Genomic DNA, 26,937 nt, shown 5'->3' with positions numbered 1-26,937 from the left:
TTTACCTGTATAGTATAATCATGTATAGCTACTCTCTCTTTCTTTTAGAAGTATATACAGAAATAATAGAGAGGTTGTGATTTCATACTTACAGGGGGTCTGGGTGTATTCGTAGGATTTTTATGCTGTATTTCTGTTACGGTCATGGGTTATTTAGAAGGTTACAGTTTCACGCAGATTAGCAGTACAAGCTCAATTATGTTTCATGTAAAATCTAAATCTGAAGCTGAGGCTTATTATCGTGTACACTAACACATACATAACAACATATGAAATTACAGCCTCTCTCATATTATATAATAATTAACTTTGTTAACATGTATATGAGGTGAAGAGATATTTTTCATGTTTTGAAGTCAAAAATTCAGTCATCAGCATCATAGAATTGTTACATTCAAGGAATGTGACAACTGAATTTTTAAGAAGAGCTGTATTCGACATTAGAAAAGTAAATATTTTCAGGGTGGTATTATTATCTTTTAGTGGCTGACTAGACATTTAAAGAAAATGTGCAAGTAGTTTGCCAGCTGAAAAATTATTTTTTTTTTCACCTCATTTTACTATTTTATGTTAAAGTATTTTCACTTTATAGCTATGTATCACTTTTGTTTCAAGTTGCATGACTATTGTATGTAAACTACAAATATATATATTCTGTATTTTTCACTGATAAACATATCCTGCTTCTTTTCTTCAAAAGCTGACTCTATTAAATGACTTGAGATTTTTTGCAGAAGATTCTTCAAACAATTTTCAGTATACCAAATGCAGAATCCTAGACTTTCTGATCTTTCTTCTCAAGAACTTAACATATACTACAAAGATTAAAAAAAGAAAGAAATTACATTTGTCACAGTCACAAAACTTTTTTCTCGACCTCGTCTAATTCTGGGTAAAAGACTGAATAGAATGGAGGTTCAGTTGAAGCTGCTGTAGCCACCACCTTTATCTAGCAGCCGCTTGCCTTAAACAGGCAGCGTGTAACTTCCCAAATTGACTTTTTGTTCTAATTTCAACATGTCTCAAGCAGTCACCTGCCTAAAGCAGCCAGATTGTGTCACTGATTTGGCTGGCTGCTTAATACAGAGTTGACTGTGGTAGATGAATTATTAATGATAAGGAATGATTTTATCAAAGATCTCTGCTATGTTTACTACAGGCAATGTACAAGGTAAGTTAATGAGCACATAAAACAGCAGTTTGTGCTGCGCCTTGTTTTACACTTAAATTGTTGAGTTTTGTTAGCAGTAGTGAAAAAGCCTTCCATGTTTGAAATGGAACTGTTGCATGCTTAGTGGTGAATTAATGTACTGATTAATATAATGCTTTTTAGTGCACTAGGGGCAAAATTGTCCCCCCAATAACCATTTATGTAAAGAACTGATTTTTTTCTCAGAACAGATAGAAAACTCTAGAATTATCCTTTTTTCAAGATGAATTATACACTCAAATGGGGCTATTTTTTACATATTTTGATGGCAGTTAAATATGAAGAAAAAATCTAGTAAATTTATATAAAACAGACACAGAAAAGTGTTTTGCCATATGGTTAAGCTCATTATTCAAATATGCAGATTATTGTAGGCTTTTATTAATCCCCCTATTTTGGGTTTGTCATTAATAGCTAAAGCTAATTGGTATTCAGTTATTATTAAAAACAAAATGACTCAGGGTGGAAGATTTAAAACGTTAACCAGATATACCCTTCACTTTAACGTTGATCAGATTGTCTAATTTCTTTATTTTCATATTAATTTTTGGGCAGTATTAATTTTCAGTTATAATTCATTTCAAGACCAAATAAAGATGTGATAAGTTCATGATGGAGGCAAGCCTTTTAAAATTCATGGTCTTTATCCCAGTAAAAACTGTAGTAAAGATATATGAGCCGTGCCATGGGAAAACCAACATAGTGGGTTTGCGACCAGCATGGATCCAGACCAGCCTGCGCATCCGCGCAGTCTGGTCAGGCTCCATGCTGTTCGCTTTTAAAGCCTATTGGAATTGGAGAAACTGTTAGCGAACAGCATGGATCCTGACCAGACTGCGCAGATGCGCAGGCTGCTCTGGATCCATGCTGGTCGCATACCCACTATGTTGGTTTTCCCATGGCACGGCTCATATCAGGTTTCACTAGAACTTAATTTGCAGAGCAGTCTAGTGTTTTAAAATATTCTAATTCACAGCTTTGTGCACAATATTTTTAAAATATGCATGATTTCTGTTGTTGTGTATGAAATTGTTTACTAGCTATATTCTAACAAATAGAGAAGTTGAGATCCATATGTGTACACATACATGAGGAAAATCCCTATGCAAAGTAATAAGACTGTACAAAAATATCATCCAGTTAATGATTTCTATTCAGTTGGATTTTAAACTTCAAAATTAAGTTTTGCTAAAGCTTTATCTATTTATATAAAAATACAGCGGAAACTGCAGGCTCAAACGTCAGTGACTCAAGCTTCGAAGCTCACTCAAGCAGTTCATACAGGGACTGTGGTCCTCTGCATATTCTATGGTTGGATCTCTCAAGACCCTCCATAACTTGAGCATTTTGTACATCCTCTTGTGACTTCCAGCAACAGGAGTTCTACTGCATATATCTGTAGATATGATATTCCGATACTTACAGAACTGTTCTAGATCTTAACATTTTCTGATGCTAAATGAAATTCATTTCACTCATGTATGTGTGCAAATGATATCTGAACCTCTGCAATTTTCAGAGATTTTTTTTCCAGGATAATGTAATAGCCAATACTATTACTTTATTTGCACATGTGTAGATGTGTTGTCTTTTTTTTAATTAAATCAATATTTGTATGTTTATGTAGTGATATGTGTTTTTTGTGTAATCTGTTAAGCTAGCTTCGAGCACCGGTACCGGTAGTTTTTGCACGTTTAGTTGTTTTTTTTTGCTGCTTATATTTACAGTATATGGCCAGTCTCCTAGTATTATGAGAAATCGTATGCGAGATGATGTCTTTTCACAAATAGGGGAAACACCTTCTGAACCACGATGTTGTGAGTGTTTGGGTATAATTTACATGCACTTCTAAAAAGAAGACGGTATTTGCTAATCATTGGATTTATATAGTCTAGTATTAACTTCACTATTCCTTAAATTTGTATTAACAAACAAATATAATTTATATTTAGTGTCACACCAAATTGGATCTTTGTTTATAATACCCGGAATGGTAGACTTGGCTGTCTGCTGAAAAAAAAAGTAAATGTAAAGAATGCCAGTGATTAGGTACAAAACATAACCTGAATGGCCATTTCCATTCATTACAGAATTATGAGATACATTTATTAAGCTATTTCAACTAAATAAATACTTAATCTTACATTTGGTTAAAACATATACATTGTTTTAAGGTGATGCTATTAAGGGTACTGGATATTTATTTATGCCCCACCCTTTCGAAGATAACGGTATATTGTTTTTCTTCTTTCTGGTTTGTCTGTCTGTCTGTTGACCAGTCTGTTGTTTTGTTTGTCAGTGGTTAGACTATTTTGTTCTTGATCAGTAACTAGGGAATGCTTGATCTCACAATAGTCATAGGATGGTTTCATGTGGTCTGTTCATGACCCTTATTATTTTGGAGGTCAGTAGGCTAAAAATCAAGGTCACAATGGCTTTGAGACTAAAGATCAATTTTGTTTAATACCTAAAGAATACTTCAATGGATGTTTGCCTGTTGTTGTTAAATGATCTTTTAGTTGATACATAATTCAAAGGTCAAGGTTACAGTGACCTCGAGACTGGAAACAGTTTCCCTGCAATAACTAAAGGATGCTTTGACCTAATGGCATCAGTTCATAGGATGATTGCCTGTGGATGACCTCTATTGTTTTGGAGGTATGTAGGTCAAGGGTCAATGTCAGAGTGAGTCATTGACCCTTTAGACTTGAGACACCTTGTTTATTTTTGCCTGCAATTAAAAAATTGTGGGAATGCTAGACATAAATCCAATTTGGTATGACCTCATTAATTTTTAAGGTATATTAATTCAAATTTCATATTTGAAAATATTAACAATTACTACATATAGTTTATGTAACTTAAAAATTAATACATGTATACTAGATCTACTACGAAAGGAAAAACTGGATTTTTTTTTTTGACAGTCGTATATGTGTCAGGCCATGAGATTTTTGGCCCAAATGAGATTTTGGTCGAAAATGGGGTTTTCAGGTAATCTGACAGATTGTCATGTTCCAAGTAAAAATCTGCTATTTGACAACAGAAATCAGCCGTTGTTATGGAGAAATTACCGCTTTTCGGACACCATATTTTCGTCTAACTGTATCAAAATAGAGGCAGAATATCTTAATTCAGACTCCTTTAAATAATATGAAAAAAAATACATAATGAAATACCAAACACAACATACAGTTAATTAAATTTATTTCTTTCTGTTTCTTTTTTTCATATAAGCACATATTATTTTCCCCTTAAAATCGTTTCCATGGCAACACAGTTGTCCAATTTGAATAGTTCCTTGATAAATCCAGCCAAAATTTACATCAAGAAAGTGAAGTTAATATACCGTCAACATTTTCCAGTGTACAGACAGAGTTTAAAGATAACAGTTTTTTTGCAAAAATCTTAATATGGCTTTCTTTTGTACAAAAATAGATTTACTGGATTACGGGTTAGATAACATGACAAAACTATGACAAATTAACCTTGTTGTTAGAACACTTGACTCATTGACATATTTCTTTGTAACTGTTAGACAGAAAATCAGGCAAAAAGATATAATTATTAGAAATATTATAAACTGATTTTGCTTAAAGTAGTAGTACAGATGTCACACTGATCAGTGACTCATTACCATAGCAACCATGATGTATTTTCTTACCAAAAGTACCATTTCTATCAAGTTCTTGAAATAATTGAATATGTTAAAGTGTTTTTCAAAATACTATTTACATTGAAAGCTGTCTAATTTCGTATTCAAAAGTAAGAAAACCTCATTTCATGTAAACTGATGTGACACTGTTTGGGATATACATAATTTTCTGATACACACGACACAACTCTTGCTAGTTTAAGGCAGATTCATATGATAACATAATGTTTTGTTGATGTAGTTATTACTTAGAAAAGAATATGACCTTACATTAATTTTTTTAACAAATAGAACATATAAACATGAAAGATGTTTTACAATAATCTACAGTCAGATTAATGTTTAATACCATGGCAACAATGCACTATTTTCTTATAAAATTAAAGATAGCATTTATTGTCAAATTTCTTGAAACTGTATGATTATTTAAATAAAAAAGAGCACTCAAGATATATTATGCATGGAGTATGTTTTTTTAAAAAAAATCTGTATTGCTTAAAGGTCCATTACTAAGGGAAAGTGAGTAGGCAATTTTTTTCATAGCCAGTGCATAGACTTCTGCAAGATACTAAATAATGAAGATTGGCACGTCAAAATTTACAGAAGGTCTTTGGAACTCAAAGAAATGTATGTGTATTATGTTGAAATTTCAATGAATCGACAGAATGACCCCCCAGGTCTTTTTAACTTTCTTCATACTTCATAGAAAAATAATTGTACAAATACTGTGATTTATTTCGAATTTCTACATACCAACTTTCATTTTCCAATAAAATGAAAAAGTTTCTGTGCTTTTTAAAAGAAATTAAAATGTTTACTTTCCTTAGTATTGGACCTTTAAACAATGAAGACAGTTTTACTCTAACCACTTCACTGCTGTTCTGACAACAAAACATACTTTTACCAAACATTTCTCACAGTTGAACTGTGACAGTTCAGTTAGTTTTACTTTTTTCTTGACTCCCATTTGTAGTTTGAATCAACTTGGTGAACTTTTGTAGAAAACATGACCTTATTTTGTGCACTTCTGTGACAGTTGCACTTTATTTCATTGGCATACTTTCAACTGGATGGTAAGCAAATATATTAGTTCCTTGGGTTTCATTTCCATTCACAAATTCATAAAGAATTTTATTTTTCTGGCTGGAAATTCTTTCTTCCTTCAGCCATTCTGCAAAACAAAAATACATTAGTATTAGTACCTTTAAGTAGAAAGTTACAGAATAGAATACTGTGAAGCATTTTTTAAAAATAAAAGTGTCTTCTTGTGTAATCTACATAAAAGCATGACTAATAAGTACCCATTTATCCATCAATCTCATAATTTTCAAGAATACAAAAAACTAGCTAATCTTCTGACATACTAGTAGACATACACTTAAAAGAATTAATTCATTCAGTCTAACTAAATGAATACTCAAATATTGCAACAGTTTCTTAGGAAAATACATGTATGATGATATTCAATCATTATGTATATTTCCCCACTCTCCTCTTTTTATGCTAGATATGTTTGTTGAATGAATCTATTAGACTAGTAATGATTTCTTTCAAAATGCTATTAATACAATCAGGTCATTTATGTGTATGATATTTTAAGATTTATTTAACTTACTTGTACTTATTTTAAGAGGAATTTATTTTTTGTATATATTCTTAAGATGTATTTATCTTTCTTACAATAGAAAAACTGCAAAAATGCAAAGAATTACAAACCCACAAACTCTTCCAACATGTGGTATACAGGCATGCCTTGAGAATTCCTTTTTTTTTTGTTTAAGGTCATAGCAATATGCCAGATGTTTCTCAGTAGTTCATCAATGGTTGATCTGTAAAATTAAAAAAATACTTTAAAAAAAAGTTGAAATATGAGATAAAGATGGCCTAGCTAGTTACCTCAGGACACAGAACACAAAGATTTATACTATGAGTGTTATATGTTTCAATCAAAAGCATGACTTTCTTAACAAAATGTCTTTAAAGTTTAAAATATATTCATTTAATGTGTAGAAGTTGTTTGTAACTTGTAAAGAACATTATGTAGTGGTGAGTAATCCAACAATCATGGTCAAGTGAACTGAATGCAAACTTACATGAAAAGCTATTGAGCATCTGTTTTATACAAAATAAAAACAAACAGCTATTCTTTATACTTTTTTAATTGAAGTGAGTTTGACATGAATAAGAAATTATTTATTTAAACTGACAACTGTTCCTGTAAGTCACTACATAAATATGGATAAGGCTGTGACTTTTGACATACTGGTCTATCATACTGATCAGAAATATGAGTGAAAACTGTTGTGGAAAAAAGTAAGCTTCCTGAATCCCCCCCCACCCACACACACCGCCCCGCCCCCTTATTTGGAGGATATAGGAGGGGGGTAATTTACAGTTAAAAGAAACGGAGGAGGGGGGAGATGGGGTGTATTTAGTTTATAAATGTAGTGTGGAAGCAGTTCACAAGCTGAGGAAGGGTGTATTTCATATGACAATGGGTGGGAAAGAGAAGGGAGGTATTTGGAGGAAGTTGATGGGAAGGGGGGTGATTTGAGGTAACCCAGTTGTGGAATGGAGAAGGGGGGTAAAATGTTTCCGGGAGGGGGTGATTTCCTTTGGTGTTCTGGCTGACATAATTTAACTGACGCTGTTTTAGTTTTCTGATTATTTCCCATTACCATCAGAGGTCCGTAACAGCATATAAACATCTCTGAGCTGAATATTTTTAGCTAGAATTAAAGCCCAGATGACAATTCCGGGATATTTTCGAAGGACAAAACGGTCAATATGGATTTAATTAATATTTTAAAACTCTACAAACTGTGTAAATATTACTACTTACCTGTAAATCGCTCAATGACATTCATTATCCATTTAAAATCAATCGTCAAATTACTGTTTAAAAGTTTCCTTTCACATGACCTTTCATGTTTACAAATGGCGTGTTGATACGAAGGGCGATAAATTGTCAATTATTTGATAATGAAACGAAATGTCAAAACACGGAAATGTTACAATACCTGCTTGGTAAATGACGTTTGTCTCTTCATTCATTTATCGTCCCATTAATATTGTGTTAATTGATAAAATGCATTAATTGACGCGAAAACGTGCTGAACTCCACTCAATTTTGTGACGTAACTTTAATCGGGTTTTTCTCGAATGACGTAACGCCGCATTTGGGCCAAAAATCTCATGGCGCGACACATATTGCTACATAAATATAGTATTGAGTGTAGCTCTATATATACAAACTGTTGATTTATATAATATAATAATTATTTAATAAAGATAAATACATTTGACAATGATTTCTACAAATTGGTCATTCATGTTTAGTTTTGTCTAGGCTAGTCATGCATGGTCTGAGATGAAAATGATGTCACAAGAACATTTAGAAAAAAATCTTAGCGAAACAGTTTAAAAGTGCAAGAACTCGGGTAAACACTGACAGAAACTTCTGAAAGAATGGCATTTTAGTTTATCTTTCTTGGAAGACTAAATAATAATTTCAATACCTTGATAAGGCATGATACACCCAAACATTGTTTTATGACAAAAATATGTACATGCTTCAGTTACATTTATTTTTCACACTAAAGAGGTTGACATCTAGTTGAAAAAGAAATGAGCCGCGCCATGAGAAAACCAACATAGTGGGTATGCAGCCAGCAAGGATCCAGACCAGCCTGCGCATCCGCGCAGTCTGGTCAGGATCCATGCTGTTCGCTTTCAAAGCCTATTACAATTAGAGAATCCGTTAGCGAACAGCATGGATCCTGACCAGACTGCGCGGATGCGCAGGCTGGTCTGGATCCTTGCTGGTCGCATACCCACTATGTTGGTTTTCTCATGGCACGGCTCAAATATTATTGTTCAGATGATTCACTGATTTTTAATGAGAAAAGTTGTTCAGTTTACTTTCACAGATTAAAAAAAAAGTAAATTGATTACAAAAAATATTGTAAACAAAGTTGATGTTACGAAGGTATCGCCGACTTGGGCCACTGTGCGCACCCCATACTTAAACAAATTACCTCAAAACAAATATTGTGCAAGGTAACAATTTCAGTTGTGGTACATTTCTTGCAGATACATGTTTTTTTAAAACGATACAAATTTAAGATGTCTTTGTTGGCTAGTGTTTCAGTTATGGCATCAGTGTAGGTACAATGGAACGATTGATCTATTTTGATTTATTGATGTTAAAAGTAATTGCATAATAGAGTGCTGTTATCTGTGAACAAATTATAGAAATTTTCTATTGCTGTCTAGCAGTTGAAGTTATAGATTTTCAATATTTCTTGAAAGGACGCCTTTCTTGTCTAAATAACATTAATTTTCCATTACACTAAACTTTTCATATCAGTTAAGATTAATTGATTTCGGATATTAAATGTTCACTGTTTATATGTAGTAGCCAATAATTACAAACTTGGGTTATTTAGCTGTCATAGACTAAACTGATTAATTACTCCCAGCTTAAACTTAGGCTTTTAACAATGACTATAATATTGCATAGATATTCGATACTGTTCTTTTTGTAAAAAAAATTCAATTACTTAAATCCTTTAAATAATTTCACTGTCCATTCTACATAATTTGCTTCTTAAATTTTCTGTTTGTTTTTTAGAAGTTGAATGACATGTCATTGTTCTGATAATGAACAGTGCAAAAATTTGTTATGTCTCCCCCCTCCCCCCACCACATAGTGGGGAGAGACATATTGTTTTTGCCCTGTCGGTCCATTTGTCTGTTTGTCTGAGCTTACATTTGCATACTTAGGTGGCTTTAGAAACAGTAGGTTACAGTTCTTTTTCTTTTATGTCATTAATTCTGTAAGCTTTTATTTGGCTTTTTATCTTTTACGTGGCTAAAAGAACAAATTTCAATAGAGAGAACAAAAGAATAGCCACATAAAATACCCGTATGTAGGAACGTCCGTCAGTCCATATGTGTGTCACACTTTATTTCCTATCAATAACTGGAGAACCATTTGACCTAGAATCTTCAAACTTCATAGGGTGTTAGGGCTTATGGAGCAGATGAACCCTATTGTGTCTGGGGTAACTTTGTCAAAGATCAAGGTCACAGGGGCCGGAACATGGAAAATTGTTTCCGATCAGTAACTTGAGAACCACTTGACCCAGAATGTTGAAACGTATAGGATGTGTGTACATGCAAAGTAGATGACCCGTATTTATTTTGGGATCACTAGATTAAAGGTCAAGGTCACAGGGCTAGAATTTGTCACTCTTCATTTCCAATCAAAAACTGGAGAACCACTTGACCTAGAACCTTCAAACTTCATAGGATGATAGGGCTTACATAGAACATTACTCTTAATGTTTTTGGGGTCATTTTATTAAAAGAATCAAGGTCAAAGCGGCCTAAACATGGAAAACCATTTCCGATCAATAACTTTACAACCACTTGACCCAGAATGTTGAAACTTCATAGGATGATAGGGCATACAAAGTAGATGACCCTTATTGATTTTGGGGTCACTCCATTAAAGGTCAAGGTCACAGGGGCCTGAACATGGAAAACTATTTCCTATCAATAACTTAAGAACCCTTGACCCAGAATATTGAAACTTTATAGAATGATTGGACATGTGGAGTAGATCCTGTTTGGTGCCATATAACCTATACTGTGTTGGTGCGCCGTAAAACCCAAATAAATAAATAAAAGATGACTTCTTTTCATTTTTGGGTCACTCCATCAAAGGTCAAGGTCAAAGGGGCATGAACATGGAAAAACATTTCCGATCAATAACTTGAGAACCACTGGACCCAGAGTGTTGAAACTTTATAGGATGATTGTACATGCAGAGTAGATATTCCCTATTGATTTTGGGGTCACTCGATCAAAAGTCAAAGTCACAGGGGCCAGAACATGGAAAACCATTTCCGATCCATAACTTGAGAACCTCTTGACCCAGAACATTGAAACTTCATGGGATGATTGGACTTGCCGAGTAGATGATCCCAGTATTTTATTGCAGTCACTAAACCAACTATCAGTGTCTCTTTGATTTTTGCTCCTGTCCTGTATTGACTTTTCGCCTGTTACTACTATGCTTTGGTGGAGGCAATTGCGCTTTTCTACAAAACATCTTCTAGTTTGAACAAGTATTGAATGACTTAATATATCAACATTAATTTTGCTCAAATAGGGTGTTACTTGCACAGTTTTTACAAGGGTAGAGTTGCAAATTTGAAACAAAAAGAGTAGTATTTAAATTGAACTTAGGTTATTTTATGTTATAAGATTCTGTCACAGATTGTAGGTACAGGTGGGAATATCCGACTCACAGGTAACTGTTTAAATGGTAACAAGGCTTTGCTGAGTTACCAATTGAGTTGGATATTCCCATCTTTACCTACAATTGGTGTCAGAATCTTTTTCTTGCATGCTGTGTTCATTAAATAATAGTAAAAGTAAAATAAAAAAATGACTTTATTTACAGCACTATCTTCCTACATTAGCATATTAAAAAAAAGCACTGGCAACTAACATCAGTAAACAGGAAAGACCATCAGACGTCATAATATTTTAAAGGCAAAAACTGATTTCATTTTAGCCTGCCTGCTTAGCTCAATAGGGAGAGCGAGATCTACAGATCATAGGGTCGTGAGTTCGATCTCTAGGCAGGGCGTATGTTCTCCATGACGATTTGATAAAAGACATTGTTTCTGATATCATTCGTCCTCCACCTCTGATTCAAGTGGGGAAGTTGGCAGTTACTTGCGGAGAACAGGTTTGTACTGGTACAGAATCCAGGAACACTGGTTAGGTTAATTGCTCACCATCACATACTGAAATACTGTTGAAAAATAGCGTTAAACCCAAAGCAAACAAAGCAAACAAAAAAGGTTTTGTTTTATGGTCTGCAACATAATATGAGCCATGCCATGGGAAAACCAACATAGTGGCTTTGCGACCAGCATGGATCCAGACCAGCCTGCGCATCCACGCAGTCTGGTCAGGATCCATGCTGTTCGCTTTTAAAGCCTATTGGAATTGGAGAAACTATAAGCGAATAGCATGGATCCTGACCAGACTGCGCGGATGCGCAGGCTGGTCTGGATCCATGCTGGTCGCAAAGCCACTATGTTGGTTTTCCCATGGCACGGCTCATATTATGCAGTATGGAATGATATTTAGGTAAATATTACACAATGCCTGCTGACTGTTACAATTTACTCACTGACACTCCCATTGTGCTTACTGGTATAGTAATCATTCATGCTGGCACCTTTAGCACGTTTGTTGACAATGATACCACGCTTGTTGACAATGATACCATGCTTGCTGACAATGATACCATGCGTGCTAGAAGTTACAACTTCTTTGCTGCTTAGACCCTGATGTCTATATCATAATTTCATTTGGCAAAATGACAGTGCCGTGTACCGTATTGGAATATTTCAACATGCCAGGACTGTATATAAGCAACGTTGCATTGTTACAATGCTCACAGAAGAAAATACACGATGTTACCACACAATATGAAAGATGCAATCAGCCACTAAGCAAGTTGAAAGTAAGCATAATGCAAAGTGCAACATTGCACGTCACATTTTGATACCAGGGGGCGCAAGTTCGTGGTTTTCACGAAAGGTAATGGGAATATCCGGCCTATAACGGATTTTAATTAGCTCTTGGCTAAGTGTCAAAACAATCATCACTGACTCAAGTTCATATTCTACATGTTCAAAATGACAGTTTGACACATTATTAGCAATCTGCAAAATTTTGTCCTTAACAGCCACTTTAATTTGTGAAATCTCAGGAATTTCAAACTGTAAGTCTTCCATTTATATAACACGTCACTTGTAAATAAACGCAACATTAAAAATAAATAAAGTTAAGACAAATGGCGATTTGCAAAAAGAGGAAGTAACTATTGTTAGATCTCTATACATATTCGGATATCCTTGATAATCTTTCCGGCAAATAATTATTCAAAGTACGGACAAGGCAGTCTGAAAGACAGCTAAATCCCCCACCACTGCTATGGATAGTGAAAGGGTAAACCTTTGACCTTTAGCTGTGACTTTGACCTTGAACTGACATGGCTGACTCATGAATTCTGCACAACGTCTTGATGAGGTGATTATTTGACCCAAGTTTCATAAAAATCCTCCAAGGGGTTAGGAGATACAGAGCTCAAACCTTTGACCTTGAGTTGTGACCTTGACCTTGAGTTGACATGGCTGACTATTGAGTTCTTGATGAGGTGATCATTTGACCCAAGTTTGATGAAAATCCTTCAAGGGGTTTAGGAGATACAGAGTGGACACAAAATGGAAGGCTCAAACCTTTGACCCTAAGGTATGACCTTGAGCCGGCATGGCTGACTCATAAGTTCTGCACATCGTTTTGATGCGGTGATCATTTGACCAAAGTTTTATAAAATTCCTTCAAGAGGTTTAAGAGATATAGAGGGGACACAAAATGGAAGGCTCAAACCTTTGACTTTGAGTTGTGACCTTGCCCTTGAGCCAGCATGGCTGACTCATGAGTTCTGCACATCGCCTTGATGAGGTGATCATTTGACCAAAGTTTAAAATGAATCCTTCAAGGGAATTAGGAGATACAGAGCAGAAACAAAATGGAAGGCTCAAACCTTTGACCTTCAGTTGTGACCTTGACCTTGAGTCGGCATGGCTGACTCATGAGCTCTGCACATTGCCTTGATAAGGTGATCATTTGACCCAAGTTGATGAAAATCCTTCAGGGGGTTTAGGAGATATAGAGCGGTCACAAAATGGAAGGCTCTAACCTTTGACCCTAAGTTGTGACCTTGACCTTGAGCCGGCATGGCTGACTTATGGGTTCTGCACATCATCTTGCTGAGGTGATCATTTGACCCAAGTTTTATCAAATTCCTTCAAGGGGTTTAGGAGATATAGAGCGGACACAAAATGGAAGGCTCAAACCTTTGACCTTGAGTTGTGACCTTGACCTTGGGCGGACAAGGCTGACTCATGGGTTCTGCACATCGTCTTGATGAGATGATCATTTGACCCAAGTTTCATGAAAATCCTTCAAGGGGATTAGGAGATATGGAGCGGACACGAAAGTGTTACGGACAGACGGACGGAAGGACAGAAGGACTGACTGAAGGACGGAAGGACGGACGGACGGAGACCATTCCTATAACCCCCAACCACTTGTGGCGGGGGATAAAAAACACGACCACTTGAACATAGCGCCCCCTGTTATCAAAATGTGACATATACTTTTGAAATGACATTATGCTTACTCCTATTTTGCCTAGTGCCTGATTACATTTTCCTTACTGGTTGATCACTTCGTGAATTTTGTTCTTGGATGCACCAGATTAACCAGTATAACCATAGCATGTTGAAATATTCCAATACACGGCACTGTCATTTTGCCAAATGAAATTATGATATAGACATCAGGGTCTAAGCAGCAAAGAAGTTGTAACTTCCAGCACGCATGGTATCATTGTCAGAAAGCATGGTATCATTGTCAACAAGCGTGGTATCATTGTCAACAAGCGTGTTAAAGGTGCCAGCATGCATGATTACTATACCAGTAAGCACAATGGGAGTGTCAGTGAGTAAATTGTAACAGTCAGCAGGCATTGTGTAATATTTACCTAAATATCATTCCATAATGCAGTGTTATGCAGTTTTCTTAACAATTTATGAATCCAGAAATATACTTTAAAGAACACACAGGTATTATATTTCTATCATTTTATGTAAAATATATGCATAATTGAATGAGTTTACTACATGAAGTTTTACAGCACTGGTGAAAACACAGGAAACTCCATCAATAGGCATGAATATGGTTACTTGCTGTGACATGAAAGTTAAAATTACCAGCACAATAAGCATGCATCTCTCGTGTTTTCTTTTCTCACATTATATCAGGTACCTGAAGCAGTATGCCATTGTTTCTTCTGGGGGTTATATAGGGAAAATGCAGGTTATGATGCTTGAGATGCGGGTTATACCCATGAAATTGTTGTATATTGAATGTTGCAAAACACCATATAAGGTCTGTAATTAAGACAACTAATCACTAGATAGCTTCCTGTAACCTACTCATCATATTAGAACTTCTTGCTTGATTTACTAATATCTAACTGAATGCACCATTTTCTATTAGTAGAAAAAAAATTATGTCCATGGATCCGTTGGAGAAGACGCGTAGGTTCGATCCTGTTAGTCATGTTCTTGTTATGTTGTATTCTATATACTCAGTCATAAGCTTATGGTAAAACTTTGTAAAAGTGGATACTTTGACAAGTTTTGACTGAGTGTATACAGGCTAGCTGCCAACTGATTTATCTGTTTGTCAGTTTATTACATGGTTTGTTTAATAGCCAACCCCTGTTTGCTCAATAGGTTGAGCTTAATGTTTTCGGCCAGGAGGTTGTAGATTCAAATCCGAGTCACAGAGTATGTTCTCTGTTTAAATGATAATTCTTCTGCTTCTGATAAATGTGTGGAAGTTTTCAGACTGAAATCAGTAATATCTAAAGTCATTTGGTCTTCTACTTCTCATAAATGTGTGGAAGTTTTCAGACTGAAGTCAGTAATATCTAGTCATTTGGTCTTCTACTTCTCATAAATGTGTGGAAGTTTTCAGACTGAAGTCAGTAATATCATAGGTCATTTGGTCTTCTACTTCTGATAAATGTGTGGAAGTTTTCAGACTAAAGTCAGTAATATCTAAGGTCATTTGTCTTCATGTGGAAGTTTTCAGACTGAAGACATTAAAGTCAAAGGTCATTTGTTTTCTGCTCCTGAATAAATGTGTGGAAGTTTTCAGACTGAAGTCAAAAATCCTAAGTCATTGGTCTTCTATTTCTGATAAATGTGGGAAAGTAATGTGTGGAAGTTTTCAGACTGAAGACATTAAATTCTAAGATCATTTGTCTTCTGCTTCTGATAAATGTGTGGAAGTTTTCAGACTGAAGTCAGTAATATCTTCTACTTCTGATAAAGTGTGGAAGTTTTCAGACTGAAGACATTAAATTCTAAGATCATTTGTCTTCTACTTCTGATAAATGTGTGGAAGTTTTCAGACTAAAGTCAGTAATATCTAAGGTCATTTGTCTTCATGTGGAAGTTTTCAGACTGAAGACATTAAAGTCAAAGGTCATTTGTTTTCTGCTCCTGAATAAATGTGTGGAAGTTTTCAGACTGAAGTCAAAAATCCTAAGTCATTGGTCTTCTATTTCTGATAAATGTGGGAAAGTAATGTGTGGAAGTTTTCAGACTGAAGACATTAAATTCTAAGATCATTTGTCTTCTGCTTCTGATAAATGTGTGGAAGTTTTCGGAATGAAGTCAGTAATATCTTCTACTTCTGATAAAGTGTGGAAGTTTTCAGACTGAAGACATTAAATTCTAAGATCATTTGTCTTCTACTTCTGATAAATGTGTGGAAGTTTTCAACAAAGAAAAAGTTATCCATAGTATAATGTGGATTTGAAAGGTATTGACTGTTTACCATGGACTTGTTTTGGCAAATAAGTTTTTGTTGAAGTTCTATATTTTTTAAAGATTTTGTTTAGCATGCTATTTTGTTATAATAAATTATTAAAAGTCCTTCAAACTCAAACTACTTTTAACTTTAAAATACTTAATTTACTGGCTTAAGGTGATGGACCAGTATTGAAAAATCAGTAATTTTTGCGTGATTTTGTATTCTAGTCTGCTATTTTGAAATTCTTCAGTCATAGAGATAGCTCACATTAGTACTGGTTTCTGCAATAACTTGAGAATGCTGAAATCACATAGAGAGAAAACGGAAATGACTGATTGTCATTACGGATCCACTACCTTAACCTTATCCTGCTACATTTCTATAATGGACTTGTCAATCTTTCAGTTTGGACAGTACCATTATCTGTTTAAAGGGGTGCTTACTTAAACGATACTGACTGAATAGCGAACAGTGCAGATCATGATCAGACTGTACAAATGTGCAGGCTGATCATGATCTACACTGGTCACAAAGGCAGAATCAGTTGTGTCCAGCATGATAAGGGTTAAAAAATTCATGCTGTAAAAATTTACTTAAAAGTTTAGAAAACATTTAAAAGTCTGAAAAATAGGTGTAAATGATTGAATTGTTCTTTGCATTATCTATTTCTTAATTTGATGTGTAAAATTTTGTTTAAATCTATTCTTGAATAGCATTTTGTCAACTGATGTTATGTAATATAAAGTGATGCAAGACAAAATAATGTAATGCTGTTGTTTTTTAATTTTGCAGCAACAATGGCTAATCCATTGTCTTATATGCAGACAATTAACTTCCAACTCTCAAACTCAGCATTTGAAGACAAAGGTGAGTACAGTGTATCACTTGATGAATTTCTACTCTTGTGTCTCACTACAGTCAGTAAGACCTGTACTAGTGCCTGTTTTTGTAACATAGCTACTTTGTAGGGCACCTTGAGTAGTTCATGTTGTAGAACTTGCTTCATAATTGACCTTAACCTTTAGCATGCTAGATAAATTGTCGTCTGCTGGAAATGTCGTCTGCTAAAATTGTAAAGTTCATTCAATTTGCTCCAAAATTGGAAGAAATATTGTCAGAGTAGCAAACAGCTTGGAACCTGATCAGACGCCGATTTAATCGGCGTCTGATCTGGTTCCAAGCTGTTTGCAAAGGCTGTTAAATTCGCCTGCAGCAGGCTAAGGGTTAAATAAATAAGTATAAATTTTTGACTAAGTTTGCCATAATTGCCTTACAGTTGTTTGATTGATACCCTTTGATAATACAGGATGGATCATGTTGAAAGGCAGACAGGAAGAAGTAGATCAAAGTCAGATTTTAGAATACTGTGTTCAGCGTCTCCAAGAATCTTTAAAGTCAATGTAAGTTTTCTTTCATTTTGTATAATTTCTCCAAGAATAAGTTTTTTTGTCATTTTGTTCAATTTAAAAGTCAGTGTAAGTTTATTTTGTTCTTGAACATCTCCAAAAAATATCTATGTCAAGGTCAGTTTTATGTCATCACCAAGAATCTCTGAAGTCAGTCAAAGTTTTATGTCATTTTGTTCAATGTCTCCAAGAATCTTTAAACTCCCTGTAAGTGTTGTGTCATTTTGTTCAATGTCTCCAAGAAGCTTTAAAATCAATGTTAGTTTTATGTCATCTTATTCATGCAGCATCTCCAAGAATCTTTAAATTCAATGTGAGTTTCTAGCTCACCTGAGCACAAAGTGCTTAGGGTGAGCTTTTGTGAGCGTACACTGTCAGTACGTCAGTCTGTCATCCTTCCATCTGTCCATACACACTTCTTCAGATGACATCTCCTCAGAAACTACTGATCAGAATTGCACCAAACTTGGTCAGTAGCATCCTGGCATAGTTCTGTATTAAGGTTGTTCAAATGTATCAGTTTGGCCCCTTTTAGGGGCCACCAGATTTGAAAATAGAAAAAAAACTTTTAATGACTTCTTGTCATTAACCACTTGATGGATCTTCATTAAACTTGGTCAGTGCATCACTATAAGGTCTTTTTCCAAGTTCATTCAAATGGGCTTAGCATCTTTGAGGGCGCCGCTAGAGCTGAAAATAGAAATACTTTTCAACAACTTTTACCCATGGACCGCTGGATGGATCTTCAATTGACTTGATCTTTGGCATCATTATAAAGACTTTACCAAATTTTGTTAAAATGAGGATGCTTAGCCCCTTTCTTGGGCTGCTAGAGCTACAAATAGAAATACCTTTAAATGACTTCTTCTCATGAGCAGCTTGATGGATCTTCATCACACTTTAACTGTAGCATCATTTTAAGGTCCTCTCCCAAATTTGTTCAAATTGGGGAGTTTGGCCCCTTTTATGGATCACTAGAGCTAAATATAGAAATACCTTGGAACAACTTCTTCTCTCAAACCACATAATGGTTGTTCATAAAACTTTGGCTGTAGCATTATTGTAAAGTCCTCTCCAAAATTTGTTCATTGGGGGCATTCAGCACCATTTAGGGGCCGCCAGAGTCATACCTTTAAACTACTTCTCATGAACCTCTTTATGCATCTTCATCAAACTTAAATCTTAGCATCATTAAAAGGTCTCTCCCAGACTGGTTCAAATGGGGGCACCTAGCTTCCTTTAGGGGCCTCTAGAGCCGAAAAAAAAGTTTTACCTTTAAACAATTCCACATGAACTGCTTGTTGCATCATCAAAAAACTTGATCTGTAGCATTGTTATAAGGTCCTCTCCCAATTTTATGCTAATAGAGGCACTTAGATCCTTTTCGGAGATGCTAAAGGTAAAAATAGAACCATTATACAGGGACCTTCCAAAACACCCCTGCCTGTTGCAGTTATCTGTATGTGTTTTTTCCACCCAATGTTAAAGGCTTAGAATAATATGCTGTTTGAACTGTTTGTCATCCTTCACACTAATTTATGTAATCAACTTCTGCTGCCTCTGGAAAATTGACACCTGGAGCATATTATGGTCCTCTTCCAAACTTACACACTCCTTAGCCTGTATAAGCTCTGAAATTCAGGTGAGCGATCTAGGATCATCGTGGCTCTCTTGCTTTCATTTTGTTCAATGTCTCCCAGAATCTTTAATGTCATTGTAAGTTTTATGTCATTTTGGTCAGTGTCACCAAGAATCTTTCAAGTCAGTATACAAGTTTTATGTCAATTTTTTCAGAGTCTGCAAGAGTTGTTTAAGTCCCTGCAAGTGATAATGTCTTTAAGATTCTTTTAAGGTCAATGCAATTGTAATGTAAGTTTTTTTCAACATCTCTAAGTCTAGAATTTCTAAAGTCAATTAAGTTCTACAACAATTTCTTCAACAATGTTTTGTGTTTTTGTTTCAGGACTGCCCAGGCAACTAAAGAATTAGATCAGGGCTTTGATAAACCTGTAATTGTACGATATTATGGTGATGCAAAGAGAGAAACACTGCTCAAATATAGAAAATCTCCAAATAAAATGTCACCTATCCCAGGCAATAAACCTTACAAACCAAAGATACCCAGCATTAGTGATGAGAAAAATGAGGGGAAGAAACTCATGCAAGCTTCACATATAGATGGCAGCACTGTTATATAGTATCCTTATATTTTGCAGTCAAATGAAGTTATTGAAATTTATTTAGTGAAACCTGTAAATGAAGACCACAGTTGAGTCAAATAATCGTCTTTGGTTGAGAACGATCTTTATTTACAATAGAATGCAATTAAAATGATTTAATTTGTTATGAAACTAATGGTGTCCAGAACCAGGTGTTACTGGTTTGGTTCTATATGAAATGCATTTTTAGCTCGACTATTCGAAGAATAGTCTAGCTATTCTACTCACCCTGGCGTCGGCGTCGGCGTCGGCGTCACACCTTGGTTAAGTTTTTGCATGCAAGTACATACAGCCATCAATGAAAGGCATATAGCTTTGAAACTTATTTCTTCTTTTTCTAGGTCAATTACCAACCTCTCTGGGTCAAGTCCCATAACTCTGACATGTATTTTGAGCAAATTATGCCCCCTTTTGGACTTAGAAAATTTTGGTTAAAGTTTTACATGCAAGTTACTATCTCCAAAACTAATGCAGATATTGATTTGAAACTTCACATGTGTCTTCGGGGTTATAAAACTAGTTGATAGCAGCAAGTCCCATAACTCTGACTTTCATTTTGGCCAAATTATGCCCCCTTTTGGACTTAGAAAATTCTGGTTAAAGTTTTGCGTGCAAGTACATACAACTATTTCTAAAAGGCATATAGATTTAAAACTTAGTTTTTCTTTTTCTAGATCAGTTACCAACCTCACTGGGTCAAGTCCCATAACTCTGACATGTTTTTTTGAGCAAATTATGCCCCCTTTTAGACTTAGAAAATTTTGGTTAAAGTTTTACATGCAAGTTATTATCTCCAAAACTAATGCAGATATTGATTTGAAACTTCACATGTGTCTTCGGGGTTATAAAACTAGTTGATAGGATCAAGTCCCATAACTCTGACCTTCATTTTGGCCAAATTATGCCCCCTTTTGGACTTAGCAAATTCTGGTTAAAGTTTTGCGTGCAAGTACATACAGCTATTACTAAAAGGCATATAGATTTGAAACTTATTTTTTCTTTTTCTAGATCAATTACTAACCTCACTGGATCAAGTCCCATAACTCTGGCATGTATTTTGGGCAAATTATGCCACCTTTTGGACTTTGAAAATTCTGGTTAAAGTTTTACATGCAAGTTTCTATCTCCAAAACTAATGCAGATATTGAATTGAAACTTCCCATGTGCCTTCGGGGTTATAAAACTAGTTGATAGCAGCAAGTCCCATAACTGATATGCATTTTGGTCAAATTATTCCCCCTTTTGAACTTAAAACTCTTTTGATATTTAACTTTTTTGGGTAATATTTTCCTGCTTCTGGGCCAATATTTCGAATAGTCGAGCTTGGCTGTCTTACGGACAGCTCTTGTATTTTGTCTTGTCATACTTAACAAATGGCCTAACATGTCTGTGTTCATGCGCAAAGTTATTAGCTTACCATCTTAGACCTGAAAAGATACTTCAGTTAATAAGTTAAAAAAAGAGTTGGACTGAAAACTAGTTTAAAATGTCAAAGCATTTTGTTATTTGATTTCTTAACCTGCTACAGTTACCCATCAGGTCGTCCGGCTGTGGTGTATAGTGCCGCAGGGTTTGGTCGGCCAGGTTATTACACTATTGTGTATGAAGATGGTATAGATCCTCGCATGTTAGCATGCTTTACTCCTAGCGGTCGTGGTGTCTGCTACTATGATAACGGTGTTGTCAGGTAAATTACTTCATCTGCAGATCTCGGCGATATATGACCATTTTGTGTCGATTGGCCATAAAACCCAACTCACCCACTCATCTGCAGATATTCAGGAATCCAGTGTTTCTATCCTCACTGATGGATAGAATGAATTCATAGTCAGTGATGTCTTATAATTCTAAAATTTTCTGAGGCTCAAAAATTGATCAAGATCTAGTCTGAAGCTAAGTCTTAAAAATTACTAATATAATATTTGCTATAACTTTGTTTATATCAAATTTATACTGATGTAATTTTATTAAAAATACCTTTTAAAGCAAGAGTCCAAGTTCTAGATTTTAAACATTGATGAATATGGGCCAAAGAATCATAAGCTCCATATTTTTTTCAAAATGTGATTTTATCAAAGTTCAAGCATGCTTACATTGCTTTTGTGTTGTAAGTACATAGAAATTAAAGGATTTTGAATTTAGTTTTGAAAGGCCAGAAAAAACACTAAATTCGTAAAGGTATAAAATTGAGCCGCACCATGAGAAAACAATCATAGTACGTTTGCGACCAGCAAGGATCCAGACCAGCCTGCACATCCACGCAGTCTGGTCAGGATTCATGCTGTTCTCTTTCAAAGCCTATTGCAATTAGAGAAACTGTTAGCGAACAGCATAGATCCTGACCAGACTGTGCGGATGCGCAGGCTGGTCTGGATCCATGCTGATCGCAAAGCCACTATGTTGGTTTTCTCATGGCGTGGCTCAAATGAAGTTAACTGTCTGATGTATGTCACTGAAATTTCTCCCTTTTCACTGCATTTATGTTTCAGTATATTTTCAGGCCTTTCATAAATTTCGGAGATAAAAAGATATGAGCCGTGCCATGGGAAAACCAACATAGTGGCTTTGCGATCAGCATGGATCCAGACCAGCCTGCGCATCTGCGCAGTCTGGTCAGGATCCATGCTGTTCGCTTTCAAAGCCTATTACTATTAGAGAAACTGTTAGCAAACAGCATGGATCCTGACCAGACTGTGCGGATGCGCAGGCTGGTCTGGATCCATGCTGGTGGCAAAGCCACTATGTTGGTTTTCTCATGACACGGCTCATATTTAGAAGTTTCACAACATAAGAACTATGCTGAAATGATTAAACTTCCATTCCAGATTTTTATCAACTGAGAAAGGTGGTCACCTAACAGAGCTCAATGGTAAACTTATCAGAAAATGGAAGTGGCCACAGGCTAATGTGAAAATCACAGAACCTATTAGCTTCCAGGTGAGTCAGTGTGTATTTTAAAGTGTACCTTGTCTTCTTATAACTTCAAAGAAATCTCATTAAAACTGTATAGACTTCTGTCAGGGTCAACAGATCCTGGGATCTTGGCCGTGAACTTTAAAACAGACCAGTCTCATAACTAATTCTTTGTTTCTTAAAACAAGATTGAAATCAACAAATAGCAAGGTTGCATCCGGAGGCTGAGCTCTATACTCAGCTGTAAAACCTGTAACCATGGAATGATTTGCTCATTTGTTTAGCTGAGAGGAGAGAGCTTTTGAGTACCAGATTCACAAAAAAAAGTAGTTAAATCTAAAGGTAATCCAATTAGTAATATAGTTTTTGCTAATGTTTGAACAACTATTGTCAACAAATGGAAACAAAGTAAATATTAAAGCTGTATCAATATATTTTTTTCAGTTGAATAATCATATAATGTTCCGCTGTGTTGGCCAAACCCAGATGACTTTTGTGTTCAGTTGTCAGCGTGAGATGTCAAGGTTTAGTGTGGGACTTGTGCCAGAAGCTGACGAATATAAACCTATAGAGGAAACAGTAATAATTTCATATATTATATCACCTTTATACTTCACTCCTGAGAATTTATATGTACAATAATCATTAAAATCTTTTAAATACAATTTCTTGCTGTCACACAGTATTTTGAAGGTGGTTTCTACCAGCTCTGATGAAGAATACTGTTGTTATAATAAAGAAATACATTTCTTTGACTTCCAAGACTGCTTGCTGGTTCCTTTCTTACTGGATTTAAATTAATTGTCTACATGTGATCCAGAATTTCATGATCAGGTTTCAAACAAGTTTTTTTTTTCAACAACATTCTTATTTCTAAGATAGCAAGTAACAACATTTGACCTTTCACATTGTAAGTCACCTGGCTGATAGCAAGTAAACAAGAACAAAAAAAAACTTAGATATAAAGCTAATGTAACATTGTAAACTTTCACATTTTCAGGACTGCAGAGTATGTAATTCTATATTAGAAAATATTCCTGTATTTCAGGACCAGTTACTCACAGCATTCACTTTCTCTTCCAAAGCAGCCAAAGATTTGATGCGTATTTTTGCACCCAGTAAAAAGAACAAGAAAAGGCCAAGAAAAGTAAGCCACTGTACTTAAACCTTACCCCACTAAATTTCTATAATGAACTTGTTCATCTTTCAATTTAGACAGCACCATTAACTTTTAAAAGGGGTGCTTATCAAACAGATACTGACTGAATTGCGAACAGTGCAGACCATGATCAGACTGCACAGATGTGAAGGCTGATCTTGGTCTGCACTGGTTGCAAAGGCAGAATCACTTGCCACCAGCAGGCTAAGGGTTACACCATTCCTATTTTCTATTAATAGTTTATTAATATGTAGGTTGTGTTAGTGACAAGCCCAAGTTTTTGTATGATAATTGAAATATGACAATGAATTATGTCCTACTGTCTCATTGAGATTGTCAAATCTAACTTTACTGATACTGGATTATAAAATTAATAATAGGAACTTGTTTTCAAAAAGTACTGCAATAAACTTGCAGATGTGCATAATTTCGTACAAGAGCATAAATATATAAACCCTTTTATAATAAGATGCATAAGAAATCATATAAGCCATAAATTTCGTAGAACCGTTTAACTTTCTGCAACAAAAACATTCTGACATTTCAACTTTATTTGGGAAAAACTGGTTAAAGTTGGTTAAAATCATTGAAAAGAACATGTTGTTTTTTGTCTTGTATTAGTGAACACAACTTTATTTAGGAAAATATTTGTGTCCTCATGCTGAAAGTTATTTCAATCTTACACGGACACAAACAGATAATCTTGTATGTAGAAAAGCTATTTGAATATGTGTGGATTTACATGTATTTCCACTAGTACTAGTGATACTTCTAATGTATATAAAACCTTTGCCTTTTATGCAAAGATATCTGAAAGCATTCACACTTACACAAACTTTTAAACACACACTAGGCACCTTAATTTAACACCAGCCATAATGCTAGACAAATGAATTTAATTAATTTGTTATATTTATCAGGTATTTAAAGACACATCACAACCCAGTGACCTACTTTTTTCTCCCACATTAACTTCCTGAAAATTGCTGTATTACAATATGACAGATAGCCAGTTCAGGCCTTTATGAACAAATGTATTTTCACAACTTCACTTGCAAATTTATTCAGTGATTTTTTTTTCCGTATAGTTTTAAAGTCATAGATAAATAACTATTGTGTACTGTAGAAACAAAATGTAGTCTAAACATAACTTTATACATCAGATACTGTTGATATTGCCACATTCACTCAATAAAATGTTCAGACATTAAACACATTGTCTTGGCCTTATATATGTCACAGTCAGTTTGTAACTAGTTACTTAATTTCTCATTTTTTCATGCAAATCATGAATATTTATTTGTTACCATTATGGAAATACAAACGATTTTAGTTACTCTGTGGCATGTCTTTAATTCAAGATGATCAAACACATTTGAGCAACATTTTATGACATTTTTCCATTTTCACATATTCTGTTAGAGATTTATCTAAGGAACAAAAACATTACATAGAGTTAGATTCATGTTGGAAAGGTTTACTGTATTACATTTTATGAAATTTTGTAATCACCTCCCTTTGATATAAAGAATTCAAAAAGTGGAGTATTTCTTTTGATTTCAATATAATTTCTACTTTACGTTTGAATTTGATAAATATTGGGATATTTCTACCACTTGAAACAAAAGGCAAGTTTTAAAACAGTGTGTAGCTTTAGAACTCATCAATGTTCAAATTGTCTTGGTTGTGCAACCAAAATAGACAAAGGGAAGTAATAACAATTTTATAAATTTGCATTTGTGATTAATTTTCGCAAAATATGTATTTGTCAATGCAAATCCTTGACAACTTGAGTACAGAAGAGCTTATATTCATAATATTCCCTAGGCAAAATTTATTCATTAAATTTATACTTATGCTTAAATAACACTATCATGGTTGGGCAACCAGGATAAGAAACAACTTTTAAAAATACTTCAAGTGAAAATTTGATATGTATTAAGACCTCGGTGGACATAAATAAGTTTAAATGATCAGCTGGTGAAGTTTTGAATAAATCCATTAGTTAATCAAAATCTGATTAAACACCTTAAGATATAACTGCAAAAAGACCTTGAAACACCAATTTTTTCTTCTCTTTAACAAAACAGTACCATTATTTTGCTGAAATGTAATAAACTTATCTGGGTGTATAAGTGTTAGAACTGTACAGTTTTTAGCTCACCTGTCACATAGTGACAAGGTGAGCTTTTGTGATCACCCTTCCTCCGTCGTCCGTCGTGTGTCCGTCCGTCCGTCAACAATTTCTTGTCTGCACGATAGTGGTTTCATTTATGATTTTATTTTAACAAAACTTGCACACAACTTGTATCACCATAAGATCTCGGTTCCTTTCTTGAACTGGCCAGATCCCATTATGGGTTCAAGAGTTATGGCCCCTGAAAGGGCCAAAATCAGCTATTTTGACCTTGTCTGCACAATAGCAGCTTTATTTATGATTTGATTTTTACCAAACTGGCACACAACTTGTATCACCATAAGATCTTGGTTCCTTTCTTGAACTGGCCAGATCCCATTATGGGTTCCAGAGTTATGGCCCCTGAAAGGGCCAGAATTAGCTATTTTGACCTTGTCTGCACAATAGCAGCTTCATTTATGATTTGATTTTAACCAAACTTGCACACAACTTGTATCACTATAAGATCTTGGTACCTTTCTTGAACTGGCTAGATTCCTTTATGGGTTCCAGAGTTATGGCCCCTGAAAGGCCCAAAATTAGCTATTTTGACCTTGTCTGCACAATAGCAGCTTCATTTATGATTTGAATTTAATTAAACTTGCACAAAACTTGTGTTGCCATAAGATCTCAGTTCCTTTGTTGAACCGGCCAGATCCCATAATGGGTTCCAGAGTTATGGCCCCTGAAAGGGCCAAAATTACCTATTTTGACCTTG

At 35.0% G+C, this 26,937-nt stretch overlaps 1 protein-coding gene and 1 long non-coding RNA gene across 19 annotated transcripts in view; one reads left to right on the top strand and one right to left on the bottom strand.

Moving 5' to 3' along the window:
- LOC123530542 (uncharacterized) overlaps nucleotides 1–26,937 on the top strand; it is a 63,184-nt gene that overhangs the window by 10,045 nt on the left and 26,202 nt on the right. For 14 of the 18 annotated variants that reach the window (XM_053521093.1, XM_053521097.1, XM_053521096.1 and 11 more), the window contains exons 3-10: nucleotides 2,938–3,027; nucleotides 17,139–17,213; nucleotides 17,653–17,746; nucleotides 19,716–19,949; nucleotides 21,500–21,658; nucleotides 22,797–22,908; nucleotides 23,329–23,463; nucleotides 23,933–24,031. In XM_053521093.1, the coding sequence (XP_053377068.1) occupies nucleotides 2,938–3,027; nucleotides 17,139–17,213; nucleotides 17,653–17,746; nucleotides 19,716–19,949; nucleotides 21,500–21,658; nucleotides 22,797–22,908; nucleotides 23,329–23,463; nucleotides 23,933–24,031 (998 nt within the window). Of the gene's footprint in view, nucleotides 1–2,937; nucleotides 3,028–15,020; nucleotides 15,066–17,138; nucleotides 17,214–17,652; nucleotides 17,747–19,715; nucleotides 19,950–21,499; nucleotides 21,659–22,796; nucleotides 22,909–23,328; nucleotides 23,464–23,932; nucleotides 24,032–26,937 lie in introns of all 18 variants that reach the window. The other 4 variants (XM_053521094.1, XM_053521098.1, XM_053521092.1 and 1 more) reach the window with 3 other exon arrangements.
- Nucleotides 4,401–7,826, bottom strand: LOC123551091 (uncharacterized). The gene is made up of 3 exons (XR_006686341.2): nucleotides 7,708–7,826; nucleotides 6,582–6,694; nucleotides 4,401–6,036 (listed from the first exon to the last, which is right to left on the bottom strand). It is a non-coding gene; the product is annotated as an uncharacterized LOC123551091 (long non-coding RNA).

The sequence above is a fragment of the Mercenaria mercenaria genome, chromosome 13, assembly GCF_021730395.1.
Source record: "Mercenaria mercenaria strain notata chromosome 13, MADL_Memer_1, whole genome shotgun sequence".
In the NCBI taxonomy this organism is placed as follows: domain Eukaryota; kingdom Metazoa; phylum Mollusca; class Bivalvia; order Venerida; family Veneridae; genus Mercenaria; species Mercenaria mercenaria.
This window is presented reverse-complemented; position numbering and strand designations above follow the sequence as displayed.